At 53.3% G+C, this 21,392-nt stretch overlaps 1 protein-coding gene across 5 annotated transcripts in view; it reads right to left on the bottom strand.

Annotated features, from left to right (window-relative positions):
* The window catches only part of SPTBN4 (spectrin beta, non-erythrocytic 4), a 117,880-nt gene that overhangs the window by 3,689 nt on the left and 92,799 nt on the right, over positions 1-21,392 (bottom strand). For 3 of the 5 annotated variants that reach the window (XM_077982781.1, XM_077982780.1, XM_077982779.1), the window contains 13 exons: positions 19,545-19,823; positions 19,324-19,454; positions 17,667-17,871; positions 16,554-16,934; positions 13,241-13,485; positions 7,643-7,781; positions 7,460-7,544; positions 6,847-7,043; positions 4,353-4,981; positions 2,945-3,014; positions 2,057-2,349; positions 629-802; positions 441-483 (listed from right to left, as the gene is read on the bottom strand). In XM_077982781.1, coding sequence (XP_077838907.1) covers positions 441-483; positions 629-802; positions 2,057-2,349; positions 2,945-3,014; positions 4,353-4,981; positions 6,847-7,043; positions 7,460-7,544; positions 7,643-7,781; positions 13,241-13,485; positions 16,554-16,934; positions 17,667-17,871; positions 19,324-19,454; positions 19,545-19,823 — 2,871 coding nt within the window. Of the gene's footprint in view, positions 1-440; positions 484-628; positions 803-2,056; positions 2,350-2,944; positions 3,015-4,352; positions 4,982-6,846; positions 7,044-7,459; positions 7,545-7,642; positions 7,782-12,878; positions 13,486-16,553; positions 16,935-17,666; positions 17,872-19,323; positions 19,455-19,544; positions 19,824-21,392 lie in introns of those variants that run through there. The other 2 variants (XM_077982783.1, XM_077982782.1) reach the window with 1 other exon arrangement.

Here is a 21,392-nt window from a genome sequence, read left to right as displayed (position 1 = left end):
AGCTAATTTTTGTATTTTTTAGTAGAGACAGGGTTTCACCATGTTGGCCAGACCGGTCTCGAACTCCTGACCTCAGGTGATTTGCCCGCCTTGGCCTCCCAAAGTGCTGGGATTGCAGGCATGAGCCACCGCGCCCAACCAAATCACCCCTTTTTAAAGCAAACTCCCTCCTATCTTTCCAGTCTCACCTGAGTGACCACGGCAAAGAGGTTGGACTTTGTCATCAGGAACTGCAGGCAGCCCTCCCTGAAGCCCTTCCTACTCCCCACTGGGTTAGGAACCTGCTTTGGGTTCTCAGTGCCTGTGGGCTTTCCCATTACAGCCCTGATAACTCTGGCCTATGAGTGTCCCTTCTCACAGCCCCATCACTCTGGGCCAGGAGCCAGCCAGCCAGGTCGTTACTGAGGTCCACACAGAGGGAGGAAAGGACCAGATCTCACCTCATCTTTTGCCTGGAGCAAAAACTCACTGCCATCCTGGGTCCTGTAGGAAGGGACACAGAACTTGAGAGATCTGGGGAAGGAGCCCAGCCCACCTGCCCACCAAGTGTCCCCCAGGGAAGTCAGGGTCCCCCTGGGAGTTGAAGCTGAGCCTTGGATCCCTCCCTCCTGCCCATTGGGGGGCTCACTGGAGCTTGAAGACATGCTTCTTTTTCTTGTAGTCACTAGCCACCTCGCTGGTGGCCTTGTGCAGGCTGAGCAGCGGCTCCCCACCGTGTGTGCTCCCGGATGCCGGGCCCTTGGAGTCCTTGTAGAAGCCCAGTTCCCCCTTACTAAGCACACAGTAAAGGCTCACCCACGACCTGGAGTGACAAGATGGGGCTCAAGGCAGAGTCACAGCACTCTGCCTGATAACTCTTCACTAACATCCTCAAGGACTGAATATGCCTGACCCTTCCTTCCTCTGGACTTTTGCACCCTAGTTGGGCCATATGCCTAAAATGCGCTTCCTTATGGCTGTTGCTGCCCCGAGGGGAGCATCTAAGTCTCTCAGTACCAAGCCGTTGCCTAGGCTGGGGTTTCCCTTCCTTATCCCCTCCCATACTGAATTTCCTGAAGGTAAGACTTCAGCTGTCTCCTCCATAAGCCTTTGCTCCACTCAATCCTCCCCAATCTTGGAGCTTTCTCAAGGAAGGTCTATTGGTCTACTGTCTGGAATAAAGAATTCCTGTTTCTCCAGCCATCCAAAGCCTCGATCCAGGAGGAATTCCTCCAAGAGCAAGATATACTAGGTGCCCTTGCTTGAAAGACCACCTACAGATTCCACTAGCAAAATCTGAATCTGTCCTGCCCACTTCATCTCTTGGGACTAGCCCTCATGCCATTACTGGCTGGTGATACCCCTTTTTGGCTCCACTTGTCCCCAGATTCTGCCTCTTAGTAGGACAAAAAGAGGGTGGACAAGCAGGAGCTGGACTCCAAGAGCAGGTACATAGTGGCTAAACCCTCATTTGGAAACCTGTAAGAGATGCCTCCCCCTTCCCAACCCCTACCCTCATTAGTTTGGGCTCTGCCCCTTTTCGGACCCTCCCCCAATTTGAAACTTCAAGGGTGGACCCACCCCACTCACTGGTTGGGTGACCTCTCCAGGCTCCACGACAAACCATTGAAACCTTCTCAACCAGACGCCTCCCTCTTTGCTATTTAGCTAGTCAACTCCTGGGTTGGTTGCTAAGAGGTTAGGTTCCAATTTATTCACTTTCAGAACATTTTCCCTCTGTTCCTACCTAAGCTCCACCCATCAGCCATTAGATGCACGAATCTTACGTCCTACCCCTTCCTGTTCATTGGTTGGAATCATCCAAGTTGAGCCCCCCCCATCTGGCCCCACCTACTACCCCCACGGGTTGGCGCGCCTGACGCTAAACCACACCCTCTCCTGCTCATTGGTTGGCTTTCTTGATTTCATCCACCCCCCCCTCCTCTGGCCCCACCTACCACCCCCACCTGCTGGAGGGCCTGAAGTTGAACCACACCCGCTCCTCAGTCCCACCGCTCCCCTCATTGGTCACCCAGAGCCTGAGACCCACCTTCCAAAACCCCGCCCATACGCTCACCGGTTGGACGACTTGCGGTTAGCGTCGAGCTCGCGCTTGCGCAGTAGGAAGCCCTCGTGCTGCACTGTGTGAGTGGGCGGTGGCGGAGGCGCGGGGGCGGAGCCGCCCTGGGCCGGGGCGGAGCGCGAGCGCCGGCTTCCCCCGCCCTCACCACCCTCTCTGGGCCGAGGCCGCCGTCGCGGCTTGGGCCGGTCCCGCGCCCGGGGCCGGTCCGGCCGAGGTGTCCGCTCGGGCGGCTCAAGCCCGTTGGGCAGGCGGCCTGGGGGAAGCTCCCGTGGCTGAGGCAGCGACGGCTGTGTGAAGGGAGGGGGTGTGGGGGGTCATCTGTTTGGGGGAGTCATGGGTCTGGGGTCCCATCCGTCTGCAGGGCCGTCTGTCTTGGAGGCGAGTATGGGAGGACCTCAGGGTTGGAGGCCCAATTCTTAGGGCCCCATGGGGTCTTGGGAGTGAGTCTGTTAGGACTCACTGGTTTCGAATCCCTCTCGGTGGTGGGAAGAGGCAGCCAGATCTCTGGAGGTGGGGGTGCAAGCAGGGCGTGTCCCCACTGTCTGCAGGAGGAACCTGGGGCTTCCTTCTGTGTGTGCGTGTATGAGGCTATGAAGAAATTTGGGACCCCACTGGGCTGAAGAAATACGGAGTCCAGGACAGATGTGGGAAGAGTCTGTGTGTGTGTGTGTGGAGGGGGAGTAGGGGTCTCTTAGGTAGGTGCCCCGTCTTTCTAAGGGGGACATTTTCAGATTCTGGGGACCCTGAGAGGCCATGCTGTCTCTGCAGGTTCCAGGTAGGGAATGGGTCCTGCCAGGGCTAGGCACTGACTGTTTCTGAGATCCTGCCCCCTTCTCTGAAAAAGGGGTCCTTGTATCCCCACCCATCCGAGGCTCAACTTACCCCAGCAGGCAGCCCTGGGCCTGCCTCTTTCTCCTGCAGCTGTTCCACAATGTCAGCCAGAGTGGCCTTCCTGGGGGATGGGGGACAGAAAGACTCAATGAAACCAGGGTTCCTTCTCCCAGGGACCTGCCTGGCTGGGCAGAGGAGCCTTCACTTCTCAGCTGGAAGTGCCAGGCCCCTGCCCACTTCTGCAGCTGTTTCAGATGCTCGCCTTAGGTACCACAGGTGTTTGAGACATGTCTGCTGAATGGAGGACCAAACCTCTCGCCCCTTTGAAAAAAAATTTTTTTTTTGAGACGGAGTCTTGCTCTGTTGCCCAGGCTGGAGTACAGTGGTGCATGATCTCGACTCACTGCAACCTCTGCCTCCTGTGTTGAAGCAATGCCCCTGCCTCAGCCTCCCAAATAGCTGGGATGACAGGTGTGCACCACCACGCCAGCTAATTTTTGCATTTTTAGTAGAGACAGGGTTTTGCTATGTTGGCCAGGTTGGTCTCGAACTTCTGACCTTAAGTGACCTGCCCGCCTCAGCCTCCCAAAGTGCTGAGATTACAGGCATGAGCCACCGCACCCAGATACCCCTTTGAATTTTAAGCAGCACAAAGAATAACTTGTAAACGTTGCCTTTCTCCACCCACCCCTGACTCGCCAGTCCCCCGATCACCCCCATTCCAGCCCAGATAATTCTGGGTCATCATTGATGACAAGCCTGTTTTCCCCAATGGACTGACTGTGAGTCTCTAAAGTCAGGGATGGGACTGGTTCAGTCGCCGCTGGACTCAGCACATGTCAGGCAGAGTGGGCACTCAGCAAATGTTCATGAAATGTGAAATTTAAAAAGAGTCAAGAAGTCATTGTCTCCTGACCAAAGGCCTCTTTCTGGAGACACACACAGATGATTGGATGGATCTGCAAAACACACAGTGGCCAACTCTGGATTCTGAAAGTCCTGGTTTGTTTAAGCTGAGTGACTTGCCCTCTTTGCGCCTCAGTTGCCCTAGCCGTACAATGGAGAAGACAACAGCCCCCACTTCATAAGGCTGCTCATAGAACTGTGATAAAGGGTCTTCTCTCCAAGGAGGTGAGGGTTCCACCATCAGCCCAGTGGACAAACTGAGGCACAGAGAGGACAAAATCCCTGCCTCGGGGCACCCGGGAGACTTGATGCAGGAGTCACAACCCAGGGGCTGAGAACCTGAGTCTGGAGAAGGGCTTCCCTTCCTGTGTAATAATGCGCATATCGATTCTTTTGCAGCCTCAGTTTACACCTCTGCAAAATGGGTACCGCGACGATATCTCCTTCCTTGGGAAGTTCGGAGCCCTGAAGCCCCGTCACTGGGCCTGTGCTGTTCCAGGAGCTCTCAGCTTTCCCCTCCCCTCACTTCCTGGTCATGCAGTGGTCGCCTTACCCCTTGACCAGGTCTCCTCTGATGGGCATCTCCTGTTCGCTGGACTCCTGCCGCTCCAAGCGCCGCTCACGCCGCTCGCGCCGCCGCTCCATCTGCTCGTAGCGGCCCAGGGTAAGGCTGTGTGCCGCCTCGTGCTCCGCTGACTCCTGCCGTTCTGGCCGCCGCCGCCGCGCAGCCTCCTCTGATTGATCGACTGACTCTTGCCGCTCGGGCCGTCGCCTCCTGGGAAGCTCCTCCGCGCGATCCGCTGACTCCTGGCGCTCCGGCCGTGGCCGGACCTGCTCAGCCGCCACGGGGGCCGCGGGGGCCGCGAGGGTCTCCGCCGCGTCCTCTGGTGAGGCCGGCAGGGCCGCGTGCTCCACCCTCCCCGGGATCTCTGGCAGCCGGTCAATGCGCGGCTGAAGGCGCTCGGGCTTGAGCTCCTGGCGCACATACCCCACCCGAGTCCGCACCTCGGCCGAGAGCGTGTCCGAGGCCCGGCGGGCCAGGGGCTCCAAGCCCCTTTCATAGCCCCCTGGCCGCAGCAGGGGCGCCGCCTTGGCCGCCAGTTCCGTGGGGTCCCCAAAGAACTTGCGCCCCAGCAGTGGGGTGGGCGGCTGCTTGCTCTGTTCCGCCTTGATTTTCTCGATCTGGGGATGGAGGGACCAGGGTTAGGTCGGGCCGGGGTGGGGTAAGGGGGAGGTCCAGGGAGGCGGCCTGGGTTTTCTGCCTCACCACTCAATTGATCAGTTCCTTGAAAAAGCAAGGTGTCCAGGCCTGTGCGATGCTTTGCTCTCTGTCAAGAACTTAAAGCCTTATTCTCACCGGCAAACACCTATTTCTCTTTTAAGAATTGGCTAAATCACTTTTTTAAAAAATTGGGTAAATCAATTTCTCTGCGTGCCTTTCTGACTCCCATTTCTCCTTCCTTAATGTCCCCCCACACAGGACTTTAAGACTTTATTTTTTTGAGACGAAGTCACGCTCTGTCGCCCAGGCTGGAGTGCAGTGGCACGATCTGGGCTTACTGCAAGCTCTGCCTCCCAGGTTCACGCCATTCTCCTGCCTCAGCTTCCCGAGTAGCTGGGACTACAGGCGCCTGCCACCACGCCCGGCTAATTTTTTTTTGTATTTTTAGTAGAGACAGGGTTTCACCGTGTTAGCCAGGAAGGTCTAGATCTCCTGACCTTGTGATCTGCCCTCTTCGGCCTCCCAAAGTGCTGGGATTACAGGCGTGAGCCACCGAGCCCGGCCTTTTTTTTTTTTTTTTTTTTTCCAGAGTCTTGCTCTGTCATCCAGGCTGGAGTGCAAGGGGCAGGATCGTAGCTCACTGCAGCCTCAACCTCCAGTGCTCAAGTGAGCCTTGAGTCTTAGCCACCCCTCTTAGTAGCTTGGACTATATGCACATGCCATCATGCCTGGCTGTTTTTTCTTTTTCCTTTTCTTTTCTTTTTTTTTTTTTTTTGAGACAGAGTCTCGCTGTGTCGCCCAGGCTGGAGTGCAGTGGCCGGATCTCAGCTCACTGCAAGCTCCGGCTCCCGGGTTCACGCCATTCTCTGGCCTCAGCCTCCCCAGTAGCCGGGACTACAAGTGCCCACCACCTCGCCCGGCTAGTTTTTTGTATTTTTTAGTAGAGACGGGGTTTCACCAGGTTAGCCAGGATGGTCTCCATCTCCTGACCTCGTGATCCACCCGTCTCGGCCTCCCAAAGTGCTGGGATTACAGGCTTGAGCCACCGCGCCCGGCCCCTTTTCTTTTTTCTTTGTTTGCTTTTGGTTTTGGTAGAGACGCATTCTCAGTATGTTGCCAAGGCTGGTCTTGAACTCCTGGGTTCAAGTGATCCTCCTGCCTAGGCCTTCCAAAGAGAGTACAGGTGTGAGCCACCCCACTCAGTCTTTAAGCATTTTTTTTTTTTGAGATGGAGTCTTGTTCTGTTGCCCAGGCTGGAGTGCAGTGGCATGATCTAGGCTCACTGCAACCTCTGCCTCCCAGGTTCAAGTGATTTTCCTGCCTCAGCCTCCCGAGTAGCTGGGATTACAGGTGTGCACCACCTTGCCCAGCTAATTTTTGTATTTTTAGTAGAGATGGGGTTTCAACATGTTGGCCAGGCTGGTCTCAAACTCATGGCCTCAAGTGACCCACCCATCTTGGTCTCCCAAAGTGCTGGGATTACAGGCATGAGCCACCACACCTGGCCTAATCCTTTTTATTACTACAGTCTCTTCACCTAATTATTCAAGTCTCAGAACAGAATTCTCCAGGCCAGTTCCCCCTCCCTCTCCCCATCCCAGGCACCATCCCTCTGCTTGTTCTTCCCCTATCACATCCCTGACATTCTGGGCTGTCACTGGTGACAGGTCTGTCCCTCTGCTCCACTGGGAGCCTAGGAAGGGTCTTGGCACTCACACAACACAGGACTAAGCACCATGTCCGGGTGTGTCTGTCTCATACACAGCCATGGGTGTGGGGGTCTTGGTGGGGATGGGGTTAATGGGGCAGGATCTGGGGAGCTGACCGTGGTCAGGCGCCGCAGAGAGCTGAACCTCTCTTCCCAGGCTGCAGCCGCTTTGCGGAAGGCCTCGTGTCGCCGGATAAGCTGCTCCACCTCATCCACGCTGCTGCCCAGCTCCCGGCTCTGCAGGAGCGGCTCCTGGGCTGTCAGCCAGGCATCAGCCACCACCGCCTCCTGGGCAAACTGGTGCACCTCCAGCACTGAGGAGGGGCATGCAGGGTAAGGATTCTAGAGCATCTGGAGCCCTTCCTGGGGCAATGGCTGTTTCCCCTGGCCTTCCACACCCCTGCAGCTTTCCATACCCCAGCCCTGACCATCCTGGGCTCTGCAGGAATGACAGAAGCTGGGGCTATTTCAGTGGGCATCATTCCTCCTTTCTGACTCCCATTCCTCCTTCCTTAATGTCCCCCCACTCAGGACTTTAAGACTTTTTTTGGGGGGTGGGTATTCAATGGCAAGGCAGCCCCCTTGTCCACCCTTCCAGGCTCTTATGTTTGCTTCTGGAGACCCATGGGTAGGGTGCAAAGCATGCTCCTGTCACCCTCTGGGCCTTGGCTGGACAGGCCGGAGCATGTCCCTGTGCCCTTGAGCCACGTATGCCTGGGCCCCCACTCACTCTGCTGCAGCCACTCCCAATGGCGGTCCCACTTTTCCGACACCTCCTCCTTCCTGGTTCCCAGCTTGTCCAGCTGTGCCTGGATCTGGGAGTGGCAGGTGGGTGGGAGGGAAGTCAGGGTGTGGAATGGCTTCCACCCCAATGTGCCCAGGTGGCAGAGGGGGACCCCCCCCCGCTCCCCACCTCATCAGCCATGGCACTTTTGTTGAGCAGCAGAGATCGCCCCAGCTCCTGGCAGGCAGTCAGCTCAGGCACCCGCGCCTCCAGCTCAGTCTTCAGGCCCTGGTGGTAGTTCATGAGCACCTCCACTGATGACACGTCCCTGCAGTGGGTGGCAGGCAGGGATCTGAGCCACGGGCAGCCTCCTCAGCCTGCCCCATACATGTGGCTCCTGGTGACCCCGAATCCTTGAGGCTGACATCCCACACCACCTCGAGACACCTACTTTCTTTTCTTTTTTTTTTTTTGAGATGGAGTCTCACTCTATGGCCCAGGCTGGAGTGCAGTAGGGCGATCTCGGCTCACTGCAAACTCCACCTCCCGAGTTCAGGTGATTCTCCTGCCTTAGCCTCCTGAGTAGCTGGGATTACAGGCACCCACCATCATGCTCAGCTAATTTTTGTATTTTTAGTACAGATGGGGTTTCACCATGTTGGCCAGGCTGGTCTTGAACTTCTGACCTCAGGTGATCTGCCCGTCTCAGCCTCCCAAAGTGCTGGGATTACAGGCATGAGCCACTGCACCAGGCTGAGACATCGACTTTCGATGACCAAGTTCTGAGGGCCCGTGGTTCACTAATTCAATGATTCAAACTTTCTAAGTTTCTAAAATTTCACACTTCGGTGATTCTAACCTTCTAGGATTCCAAGATCCAAACTTCCTTTTTTTTTTTTTTTTTTTTTTTTTAATAGGGTCTTGCTCTATTAAAGACCAGGCTGGAGTGCAGTGGCAAGATCACAGCTTACTGCAGCCTCAACCTCCTGGGCTCATGCAATCCTCCTGCCTCAGCCTCCTGAGTAACTGGGACCACAGGTGCACACCATCACACCCAGCTAATTTTTTTATTTTCTGTAGAGACAGGGTCTTGCTATGTTGCCCAGGCTGGTCTCAAACCCCTGGGCTCTAGCAATTCACCTGCCTCAGCCTCCCAAAGTTTGAGGCTATGGGCATAAGCCACCACACCCAGCCAAGATCCAAATTTTCTAACTTTTCCTAGCTATGCTTCTGAAGGTTCCACTAGCCAATGATTTTAACCTTGCAAGTCTGTGCTCTCCAAGGCAGTAGCCACTAGACATGTGAGCACTTGAAATGTGGCCAGTCTGAATTTTGATATGAAGTGTAAAATGCACACCAGATTTTGTGGAGTTAGCATAGTAAAGAACGTAAAATGTCTCATTAATAGTTTTTTGTTGTTGTGCAGTGGCACGATCCCCACTCACTGCAACCTCCCCCTTCTGGGTTCAAGTGATTCCCCTGCCTCAGCCTCCTGAGTAGCTGGGATTACAGGCGCCCGCCACCACGCCTGGCTAATCTTTTTGTATTTTTAGTAGAAATTGGGTTTCAACATGTTTGTCGGGCTGGTCTCGAACTCCTGACCTCAGGCGATCCGCCCGCCTTGGCCTCCCAAAGTGCTGGGATTACAGCCGCACCTTTTTTTTTTTTTTTTTTTGAGACGGAGATTTGCTCTTCTTGCCCAGGCTGGAGTGCAATGGCATGATCTTGGCTCACTGCAGCCTCCACCTCCCAGATTCAAGCAATTCTCCTGCCTCAGCCTCCCAAGTAGCTGGGATTACAGGCACCCACCACCAAGCCTGGCTAATTTTTTGTTCTGTATTTTTAGTAGAGATGGGTTTTCGCCACGTTGGCCAGGTTGGTCTTGAACTTCTGGCCTCAGGTGATCCTCCTGCCTTAGGCTCCCAATCTCTGCACAGATTACAGGCATGAGCCACTGCGCCTGATCTCATTAATAGTTTTGTTTGTTTTTGTTGTTGTTTTTGAGACGGAGTCTCATTCTGTCACCCAGGCTGGACTGCAGTGGTACAATCTCCACTCCGCTGAGATTGGGAGGCTGAGGCGGGCAGATCACCTGAGGCCAGAAGTTTGAGACCGCCTGGCCTCATTAATAGTTTTAATATTGACTACCTGTTGAAGTGATAATACTTTGGGTATGTCAGGTTAAATAAAAATGTATTACTAAAATTAATTTTCATTTGCTTTGCTTTGTTAATATGCCCACAGAAGATTTTCAAGTATATATGTGGCTCACATTTGTGGCTCATGTTTTTTTTTTTTTTTTTGAGATGGAGTCTGGCTCTGTTGCCCAGGCTGGACTGCAGTGGCCGGATCTCAGCTCACTGCAAGCCCCGCCTCCCGGGTTCACGCCATTCTCCTGCCTCAGCCTCCCGAGTAGCTGGGAGTACAGGCGCCCGCCACCTCGCCTGGCTAATTTTTTTTGTATTTTAGTAGAGACAGGGTTTCACCGTGTTAGCCAGGATGGTCTCGATCTCCTGACCTCGTGATCCGCCCGCCTCGGCCTCCCAAAGTGCTGGGATTACAGGCTTGAGCCACCGCGCCCGGCCGGCTCATGTTATATAACTGTTGGACAGCACCATTCTAAGCCATTTTATGTCCAAAACAAATTCCAAGTTTCTGAAGATTCCATCAGTTGGCAATCATGGCTTCATGCTATGGTTTGAATCTACCACTTGGGCTCAAGAGATCCTCCTGGCTTAGCCTCCAGAGTAGCTGGGACTACAGGCATGCACCACAATGCCCAACTAATTAAAAAAAAAAATTTTTTTTTTTTTTTTTTTTTTTTTTTTTGAGACGGAGTCTCGCTGTGTCTCCCAGGCTGGAGTGCAGTGGCGTGATCTCGGCTCACTGCAAGCTCCGCCTCCCGGGTTCACGCCATTCTCCCGCCTCAGCCTCCCAAGTAGCTGAGACTACAGGCGCCCGCCACCACGCCCGGCTAGTTTTTTGTATTTTTAGTAGAGACGGGGTTTCACCATGTTAGCCAGGATAGTCTCGATCTCCTGACCTCGTGATCCACCCGCCTCGGCCTCCCAAAGTGCTGGGATTACAGGCTTGAGCCACCGCGCCCGGCAATTTTTTTTTTTTTTTTAAGAATCACCATGATTGACTAATTTTTTTCTTTTTTGTAGAGATGGGGTCTCACTATGTTGCGTAGGGTGGTCTCAAACTCCTGGGCTCAAGTGATCCTCTTGCCTTGGCCTCCCAGTGTTGGGATTATAGGCGTGAGCCACCTCTTCTGGCTACATTGGCCAAATGTTGATGGTTGTTCAAGCCACGTGTTCACGATACACATGTGGGTTACCTTTACTTCCCTGTATATTTAAATTTTTTTTTTTTTTTTGAGATGGCATTTCACTCTTATTGCCCAGGCTGGAGTGCAAAGGCACAATCTTGGCTCACCGCAACCTCTGCCTCCCGGGTTCAAGCAATTCTCCTGCCTCAGCCTCCCGAGTAGCTGGGATTATAGGCGTGCACCACCACACCCGGCTAAGTTTGTATTTTTAGTAGAGACAAAGTTTCTCTATGTTGGTCAGGCTGGTCTCGAACTCCCAACCTCAAGTGATCCGCCCACCTCAGCCTCCCAAAATGTTGGGATTACACGTGTGAGCCACCAAGCCCAGCTTTTTTTTTTTTTTTTTTTTACATGGAGTCTCGCTCTGTTGCCCAGGCTGAAGTAGTGCAGCGGTGCGATCTCAGCTCACTGCAACCTCCACCTTCCAGGTTCAAGCAATTCTCCTGCCTCAGCCTCCCCAGTAGCTGGGATTACAGGCGTCTGCCACAACACCCAGCTAATTTTTGTATTTTTAGTAGAGACGGGGTTTCGCCACATTGGCCAGGCTGATCTCAAAGTCCTGGCCTCAAGTGATTCACCCACATTGGCCTCCCAAAGTGCTGGGAAGACAGGCATGAGCCACCACACCTGGCCTATTTTTCTCAAATGTACACATCACATCACTCCACTGTGCTCTAAACTCTCGCATGGCTCCCACCTTCCTCATAGAGAAGGTATGCTCGTCACCATGTGTGGTTTCCAGGGTCCCAGTGCCCCTCTGACCTCACTTCCTCTCACCCTGCATTCCCTCACTTCCTCCCTCCATCTGGCCACAATGATCTCTAGTTCTTCCTCACACATGCCTAACTACAGCCCACCTCTGGGCCCTTGCACTTGTGGGTCCGTCCACCTAGAAAACTCTTCCCCCAAAACTTTACCTGACTCACCCATCACTTCATTCAGGTCTCCAGTCAAACGCATATCCTCAGAGAGACTTTGCCAGCTATCATTCCCTTCCTATGTATATATACCCACACTATATTTCTTTCTTTTTTTTTTTTAGATGGAGTTTTGCTCTTGTTACCCAGGCTGGAGTGCAGTGGCAAGATCTTGGCTCACCGCAACCTCCGCCTCCTGGGTTCAAGCGATTCTCCTGCTTCAGCCTCCCAAGTAGCTGGAATTACAGGCGTCCGCCACCATGCCTGGCTAATTTTTGTATTTTTAGTAGCGATTGGGTTTCGCCATGCTGGCTAGTCTGGTCTCAAACTCCTGAGCTCAGGTGATCTACCTGCCTCAGTCTCCCACAGTGCTGGGATTACAGGCATGAGCCATCATGCCCCGCCCCCATACTATATTTCAGAAAGTAATAAGTGCTATGAGAATGCAATCTGTCTCAGGGCAAGGGCTTGGCCTTGCTCACCACGTGGCACACCATATGCATTTAATACATATTTGCTGAGTAAATGAATGCAGGCTCCAGGCCCTGCATTCCCAGAAGCAATGCCAGGTATCCCTGATTCCCCAGGTCCTTTTCTTCCTGGCCACACCATGTGACTAAATTTCCAGCCTAGGTCAGGCACGGTGGCTTACATCTGTAATCCCAGCACTTTGGGAGGCTGAGGCGGGTGGATCACTTGAGGCCAGGAGTTTGAGACCAGAGTGGCCAACACGGTGAAACCCCATCTCTACTAAAAATACAAAATTAGCCAGACATGGTGGTGGGCACCTGTAGTCCCAGCTACTTGGGAGGCTGAGGCAGGAGAATCGCTTGAACCTGGCAGATGGAGGTTGCAGTGAGCTGATACTGTGCCACTGCACTCCAGCCTGGTCGACAGAGCAAGACTACGTCTCAAAAGAAAAAAAATTTGCAGCCTCCCTGGCAGACAGGTTAGGCCACTAGACTGGCAGTGTGTGAGTGCTGGCTTTATCCCTAAAACCTTCTGTGTAATCCTCCTTCTGTCTTTTCCCATTTGCAGCGTGATGCAGAAGGTCCAGCATGTGACTCCCAGGATGGTGTGATGGAAGGACCCTGCTCCCAATCACCATGGGACAGGATTCTGCCGGACACTCACATCCAGCCACTATGTGAGCAATAAGTCAATGCCTACTAATGAAGCCACTGCGATGCTGGAATTGTTACAATTCTTCACCCACCCTCACAAATACAGTCCCACACCTCCCTTGCCCATCCTGTCTTTAGCCTGTTTCATGCTGTGACATCCCATGGAGAGGGTAATTATGGGCAACTGGGAAGGACAGAGGACAGAAGGATGCCCCATGACCTAAGTCCCCAATGACAGGCTTAAAAATGGGGTCTGAATACACACGAAGCACCTAGAACAGTGCCTGGCACACAGAGGTGCCACACAGATAGTGGCTGTTGTCATTCGGTTGGGAAGGGGGCTGTCAATGGGCTGGGGTTGGCTGGGGGAGGCCGCCAGGGGCAGGCAGGAAGCCCGAGGAGGGATGAGGGGCACCTGGGCTTGTCGGCTGCCCCAATCTGGCTGGCGATGCCATCCATCCAGGAAAGCAGGTCGCGGACTTGGCTGTGGAAGCGCAGGGCGTCGGCCGTGGAGCTGACGTGCAGGCGGGCATCTTCGCAGGCTGACAGCAGCTCTTTCCAACCCTGCAGCACCTCCTGTTCCCGGCTAGCGATGGCCTCGGCATGTTCACCCGCATACACCGTCCGCAGCTGGGCCGCCCCCTCCTGCAGCTGCCGTACCTGAGGGGCATGCCAGGTCGGGCGCCAGCCCTCCATGGGGCCCAGGCTGTGCCCTCCCTCCCGCCATCTGCTCCAGCACGGAACCCCAAGATATAAGGAGCCTCACACTGTGATCCCACAGCCAGGCTCCTGTCATATCTGCTGCCTGATTTCTCTTTGACTTACCCGCGTTCTGACTTCTTTTGGTTCTACTACCACGTCTCTTTCAGCCCACTGCCTGATTTCTTTTGGTCTGAGAGCTCTATTTCTATTGGGTCTGTCACCTATGTTTTCAGGCAGGCCCACCTCTACCTTGGGTCTGTCAGGAAACCCCCTTCCACTTTGATGTCTTTTAGATGTGCTAATTTTTTTTTAACTTGGTTTATTTCAAACCCACTCCTTCGTAGTAGCCCAGTTTCCTACACAATGTCTGTTCAATTGCTGTTAGTCCCCTACCCAATTTCCATTCATTCTGCTGTATGAGTTCTGCTCACTCTATCTTTCGGGTTTTGGGTTTTTTGTTTGTTTGTTTGTTTTGAGACAGGGTCTTGCTCTGTTGTGCAGGCTGCAGTGCAGTGGCACAAACACAATTCACTGCAACCTTGACACCCTGGGCTCAAGTGATCCTCCTGCCTCAGCCTACTAATAGCTGGAACTACAGGTGCATGCCACTGCACCAGGATACACACATATATGTTGTAATGGAGATGGAGTCTCACTATGTTGCCCAGGCTCATCTTGAACTCCTGGGCTCAAGCAGTCCTCCCACCTCGGCCTCCCAAAGTGCTGAGATTACAGGCATGAGCCACTGCGCTCAGCCTGTTGCTCACTCTGTTGGTTAAATCTCCTGATTTCTTTTGGCGTGACCTCCCCATCTCTAACAGATCCACCACTTATTGCTGTCAATCTCTCAGCCTGATTTCTAAGTCACTTATAGGATCTATAAAAATAATTGGGCTGGGCATGGTGGCTCATGCCTGTAACCCCAGCACTTTGGGAGGCCAAGGCGGGCAAATCACTTGAGGTCAGGAGTTCAAGACCAGCCTGGCCAACATGGTGAAACCGCATCTCTACTAAAAATACAAAAATTAGTTGGGTGTGGTGGCTCGCACCTGTACTCCCAGCTACTCAGGAGGCTGAAGTGGGAGAATCACTTGAACCCGGGAGGCAGAGGTTGCAGTGAGTCGAGATTACACCACTGCACTCCAGCCTGGGTGACAAAGTGAGACTCCACCTCATAATAATAATAATAGTAATTGCCAGCTGGGTGCAGTAGCTCATGCCTATAATCCTAGCACTTAGGGAGGCCAAGACGGATGGATCACCTGAGGTCAGGATTTTGAGGCCAGCCTGGCCAACATGGTGAAATCCCATCTCTACTAAAAATACAAAACTTAGCTGGGCATGGTGGCGTGTACGTATAATCCTAGCTATTTGGAAGGCTGAGGCAGGGAAATCGCTTGAGCCTGGGAGGCAGAGGTTGCAGTGAGCTGAGATCAAGCCACTGCACTCCAGCCTGGGTGACAGAGTGAGACCTTGTCTCGAAACAAAACAAAACAAAACAAAAAAAATTGCCTAACTTCTACCTTCCATTAGACCTGCAACCCGATTTCTTTCAGTCCTGCTCCCTGAGTTGTACTGGGCCTGCAGCTTCATTTCCATCTGACTGCTCAGATCCACCTCCGAATTCTGGCCATACCCTCTGCCTAATTTCTAATCTCTGTTGCCTTTTTCATTAAATTCACCTCTATCAAATTACTTTCAGAAAAGTCATATGATTTCTATCACAGACCCGTTATCTAATTTCTTTTCTTTTCTTTTCTTTTCTTTTTTTTTTTTTTTTTTTGAGGTGAAGTCTCACTCTGTCGCCCAGGCTGTAGGGCAATGGCGTGATCTTGGCTCACTGCAAGCTCCCCCTCCCGGGTTCACACCATTCTCCTGCCTCAGCCTCCCAAGTAGCTGGGACTACAGGAGCCCGCCACCATGCCCGGTTAATTTTTTTTTTTTTTTGTATTAGCGATAGGGTTTCACTGTGTTAGCCTGGTTGGTCTCAATCCCCTGACCTTGTGATCCACCCTCCTCGGCCTCCCAAAGTGCTGGGATTACAGGCGTGAGCCACCATGCCCGGCCTTTTTTTTTTTTTTGAGAAGGAGTCTCGTTCTGTCATCCAGGCTAGAGTGCAGTGGCGCGATCTCGGCTCACTGCAACCTCCGCCTCCCGGGTTCAAGCGATTCTCCTGCCTCAGCCTCCTGAGTATCTGAGATTACAGGTGCCTGCCACCACGCCTACTAATTTTTGTATTTTTAGTACAGACGGGGTTTCATCATGTTGGTCAGACTGGTCTTGAACTCCTGACCTCGTGATCTGCCCGCCTCAGCCTCCCAAAATGTTGGGATTATAGGCATGAGTCACTGCGCCTAGTCTTGTCTGTTGTCTAATTTCTATCTACACCATAGCCAAATTCCTCTTAGCATTCTCAAAATTCCCTTTAGACCCTCGATCTGGATTTAGGTAAAATTCACAGTTTTAGGAGAACCACTGCCCAATCTCTGTTGGAAGCTTTTTTCTTTTTTTTTTTTTTGAGATGGAGTATCACTCTTGTCACCTAGGCTGGATTGCAATGGCGAGATCTCGGCTCACTGCAACCTCCGCCTCCTGGGTTCAAGCGATTCTCCTGCCTCAGCCTCGCAAGTAGCTGGGATTACTGGTGCCCACCACCAGACCTGGCTAATTTTCGTATTTTTAGTAGAGATGGGGTTTCACCATGTTGGCCAGGCTGGTCTTAAACTCCTGACCTCAGATGATCCACCTGTGTTGGCCTCCCAAAGGGCTGGGATTACAGCGTCAGCCACCACACCCAGTTGGAAGCTGTTTAGTATCTGTGAGACCTTCTGTACCACTTTTCCCTGCCACTACCTGATTTCTATATACCATTCCATCAGTCCATTTTCTATCTGCTCCATTATCTAATTTCTTCCTGTTCTGTAGTATGCTTTTTGTCTGTGCCACTGCCTAATTTCAACCTGCTCCACAGCACTCATCAGCTGTCTGGGCCCTTCCACCTGCCCCGATGGCCACTGGAGCCCCACCTGGGACACGAGGAGCTGCAGGTCATGCTCAAAGGCTCTCAGGGTCCGCTGCATGGAACTGGCGCTGGGTCTCGGCTCAGGCGGGGTGGTCAGGCGGGGCAGCCGCCTCCGCTTCTCCTCAATCTGTCCCTGAAGCTCTCGGGCATCACTGAAGAACTTATGAAGCTCCCGAGAGGCGGCCAGCAGCTGGGCCCGTGTGCCCATGAGCTCCAGCAGCTCAGCCCAGGCCTCGTTCAGCCCGTCCTTCCACTCGGCCATGGTGGCTGCTGCTGTATGGCCACACTCGATCAGCTCATCCACCATCTGGTTCACAGCTGCCAGCCGCTCCCTCCCTGCTGTACCTGTCTCGCTGGCGAACTCTGAGAATTTCTCCTGCAGCACCTGCCATCAGGAAGTTGGGGGCGGGGGAAGGGGTACAGCAAAGTGAGCAAAGGGGCAGCACACACCAGCCCCCTCCAGCCTGCAATTTTTTTTTTCTTTTTGATACAGAGTCTTGGTCTGTCATCCCGGTTGGAGTGCAGTGGTTCAATAGCCACTCACTGCAACCTTCACCTCCCGGGTTCAAGCGATTCTCCTGCCTCAGCCTCCCAAATAGCTAAGACTACAGGCGTGCGCCACCACACCCAGCTAATTTTTTTGTGTTTTTAGTAGAGACAGGGTTTCACTATGTTGGCCAGGCTGGTCTCATACTCCTGACCTCAAGTGGTCCACCTGCCTCGGCCTCCCAAAGTGTTGGGATTACAGGCGTGAGCCACCACACCTGGCAGAGACTACCATTTTGTGGCAGGTAAGAATAATGAGAATCATCATCATCATCATAAAAAATAATATCTAACACTTACTGAACACCTAGCAAGAAAAGTAGCAAAATAGTAACAATAAAAATAACAATAAGTAACAATAAAATAATAAGCTGGTAACAGTAACTAACACTGGGAGGCACCATGTGTGCCAAGCAGGGTCCTCAGTGCTTTACATCATATTAACTCATTTGTCTCACCGCAGAGCCATGAGGCGGCTGCTGTTATTATCCTCATACTACAGATGAGGAAACGGAGGCCCAGAGAACCTTAGTGGTAGCTCCTGGTATCACTTATTACTAATGATGCTCACCGAGACATGCTCAAAGTCCTGGCCGAGCTCCGGTGAACCAGCCACCACCTCCTTCTCGGCGATCCAGTGCTCAAGCTCGCTCACCTGGCGGCTGAGCTGGTACAGCCAGTACTGCTGTTCCAGAGCCACCCGGCGCTCCTCACCCAGCTCCTTGAGCGCCACGTACAGGCGGTCCACCTGAGACTGCCGCCGGCTGATCTGCTCGCTGATGGGGGACATGGAGGGGCAGGGATGGACCCCTGAGACTGCTGGGGCAGAGCGTGACCCCCCTAAACCCCCTCCCCAAGACAGGGCTGTGTTTCCTTGGAATCTTCAGACAAAGCTGTGTCCCCAGGTAGAGCTCTGTTTTCTTTCCTTTTCTTTCTTTCCTTTTCTTTTTTTTTTTTTTTTTGGAGACAGGGTCTTGCTCTGTTGCTTAGGCGGGAGTGCAGTGGTGTGATCACAACTCACTGCAGCCTCCACCTCCCATGCTCAAGCTATCCTCCCATCGCAGCCTCCAAAGTGGGACTATAGGTGCGTGACTCTACACCTGGCTAACTTTTTGATTTTTTTGTAGCGATGAGGTCTCACAATGTTCCCTCTGTTCTCAAACTTCTGGGCTCAAACGATCCTCTTGCCTCAGCCTCCGAGTGTTGAGACTACAGGCATGAGCCACTATGCCTAGCCAGAACTGTGTTTTCTGCAAGTCTTGGGTTCAGACAGCCCTGCATTTCAGCATGCAGGGAAAGCTGTGCTTCCCTAGATGGATAAGTTCACCTCTATCCAGCCTCACCTAGTTTCTTTTTTTCTTTTTCTTTTTTTTTGATGGAATTTTGCTCTGTCGCCAGGCTGCAGTGTGGTGGCATGATCTCGGCTTACTGCAAACTCTGCCTCCCAGGTTCAAGCCATTCTCCTGCCTCAGCCTCCCCAGTAGCTGGGATTACAGGCACACGCCACCATGCCAGGCTAATTTTTTATTTTTAGTAGAAACGGGGTTTCACCATGTTGGCCAAGTTGGTCTCCAACTCCTGACCTTAAGTGATCCGCCCACCTCGGCAGCCTCACCCAGTTTCTATCTCAGTCTCACGCCTCCCTTATCCAGGAACCTGAGTGGGACTCTGGACTCCCAGGTTGGGTCCCCAGCCAATCACCCCACCTCTAGCCCCAATCTCTGAGCCCAGTTGCACAGAGGTCTCTCTCTCTGTACCTCCTTTCAGATTCCATCCCCGGTCCAGGCCTGGAGCTCAGCACCCGCCTACACCAGGCAACATCATCCACTGCACACCAGGAGGTCTCCAGCCCCACCCCCATAGCCAATCTCAGCACAGGCTTTTCTGTTCTCCCAGACACTGGGTAGAAAGAGCCCCTTGCTTGTCCTGAGCAAATTCTTCTCTGCCCCAGTCCTAGACATCACCTCCTCTTTTCTCCCCCGACGAGGTGCCCACAACTACACTCATATCCAAGTGCTCCTGGCCCCACCCTCTCAACCATCTCTGGGCCGTGTCCTCCCATTCCAGCCAGCCCACTTGCCAAATCCGAGGGCTCCAGGACACAGCAAGGAGGACCTCTCCCACCCAACGTCCAATTCCAGCGCTGCGCTCCCAACAGTGAAGCTTCAGGTCCTGCTGGACCATTCCTGTGAACTGGCCACGCCCCCGTCCCATCCCCGCAAGCCCACCTGTCCGGGTGCCCCATCTCCAGCAGCGCCCGGCACTGGCGCGACAGCTGAGCGATGCTTTCCTCGTAGTTCTCCACGCCTTGCTCCAGCTGCAGGTGTTTCTTGAGCAGCTGCAGAGTGCTCTGTTCGTCCTAGGGGCACAAAGCGCCCACGATGAGGCGGCAGCGGCGGCCCCGGGCTCCAGCGCCCCCAGGCCCTCCGCACCCCCAGCTCGGGCGCACCTTGCCCTTATCCTCACTCATCATGAGCAGCTCCTGCTCGCCCAGCCACGCCTCCACCTCCGCCACGTCGAAGTAGTACTGCTCCACCTGGAAGGCGGCGTCCAGCGCCTGCTGCCGTCGCTCTGCAGCCTCCCGCAGTCCGGCCCAGGCACTCTGCAGCTGCTCCAGGCCCCGGCGCACAGCCTCTGCCTCCGGGCTGCGCAGCGACGACAGCGCGCCCGCGCGCTCCAGCACCTCCTCCAGGCGCGGCCCGTGCGCCTGGATCTCCCGTCGCAGGCCCTGGGGGCGGGAGGTAGGGGGATGTGGGTGGAGAGGGGACGTTCCGAGGCCCTGCAAGACCACAAGCTCCTCTGCTACTGGCATGGCCCACGGGGCAATTAATAAGCACCCCCAGCTCCCTTACCACGTGCCAGGACCATGTAAGCATTTGGCTGATACTCCCTCAATCACCATAACCCCATGCTGCAGGTGGGAACACAGGCACAGAGGGGCAAGGTAGGGAGCCCAAGAACAAGCAGCCAGTAAGGAGTGACAGGATTTGAACACAGGAGGCCGGTTCCAGAGACTGTGCTCTGAGCTAAGATGCTTGCTGACCCAAAATCGGCCCTAATACAAAAACCCTGCAGCTTAGCAGCCGAGGTATCATTTATATACGGTGAAGTGCACAAATCTTAGGTATACAGTTGCACACATATGTACAGACGCATACACTGGTGTGCCCAGATCAGCATGCGGAACACTTCCATCCCCCAGAAGGTTCCCTCCACCAGCTCTGTACTTGCAGAGTACCTTATTGAACTTTTTGTGTGTCTTTTTTAACTTTTTGTGTGCCTTCACCTTATTTAACTTTTCGTGTGCCTCAACTGGTAAACAAAGATAATAACAGCCAGCATATCCTCTTCTTATTTTGCTTTTTTAGAGACAGGGTCTCACTCTATCACCCAGGCTGGAATGCAGAGGCACTACTGCAGCTCACTGCAGCCTTAAACTCCTGGGCTCAAGTGATCCTCCTGCCTCAGCCTCCCAAGTAGCTGGGACTACAGGTGTGCACCACCGTGCCCAGCTATTTAAAAAAATATTTTTGGAGAAATGAGGTCTTGCTATGTTACTCAGGCCGGTCTTGAACTCCTGGCCTCAAGCGATCCTCCCACCTTGGCCTCCCAAAGTGCTAGGCTTATAAGCATGAGCCACTGTGCCCGGCCAGCCAATGCTTCTTGAGTGCCTGCTACCCTGCTACCTGCCAGGTGCTTTGCTAAGTAAGAGCTTTAAATAACATAGCCTCACACCTCCTCACTCCCAACCTATGGGGCCAGATAACATTACCATCTCTGTTTTACAGATGAGAAGACTGAGGCAAAGAGAGGGTGAGGAATTTGCTAACGTCACGCGGCTAGTATCAGGCTAAGATGATCTACCTTGTGGGGTTGTTGTAAGGTGATAAACTATGGAGCACTTAGAACTGAGTCTGCATGCAGCAATTGCATAATATTTGCAGCTATTTTTTGCTTAACAGCCCCTGGGTATCCAGCACTCTCACTGCACACACAGCTGAGCTCCCCCAATTTTAAGTACTAAGTGCATTTGATCAGCTTCCTCAACCATGACAACGATAGGCCAGTTCTGTTCTCAACACTGTTGACAGTCAAGAGTATTTTCGTCAAGATAGGGAAACAAAATCTCAGCAAAACTCCAGTCTCTTAAAGAACTCCACCTACTGCAGAATGATCAGGAGCCTTCCAAAATAATCTGTGGACCCACTTCCCCACCATCCTTCAGTGTCCTATTCTTCCAACATACACTGTTTGGTGAAATGAGGATAATGACAATATCTACCTCATAGGGTTATTG

Source organism: Macaca mulatta, chromosome 19 (assembly GCF_049350105.2).
Source record: "Macaca mulatta isolate MMU2019108-1 chromosome 19, T2T-MMU8v2.0, whole genome shotgun sequence".
Lineage (NCBI taxonomy): Eukaryota > Metazoa > Chordata > Mammalia > Primates > Cercopithecidae > Macaca > Macaca mulatta.
Note: the sequence above shows the minus strand (reverse complement) of the source record. Positions and strands in the feature narration are given on the sequence as shown.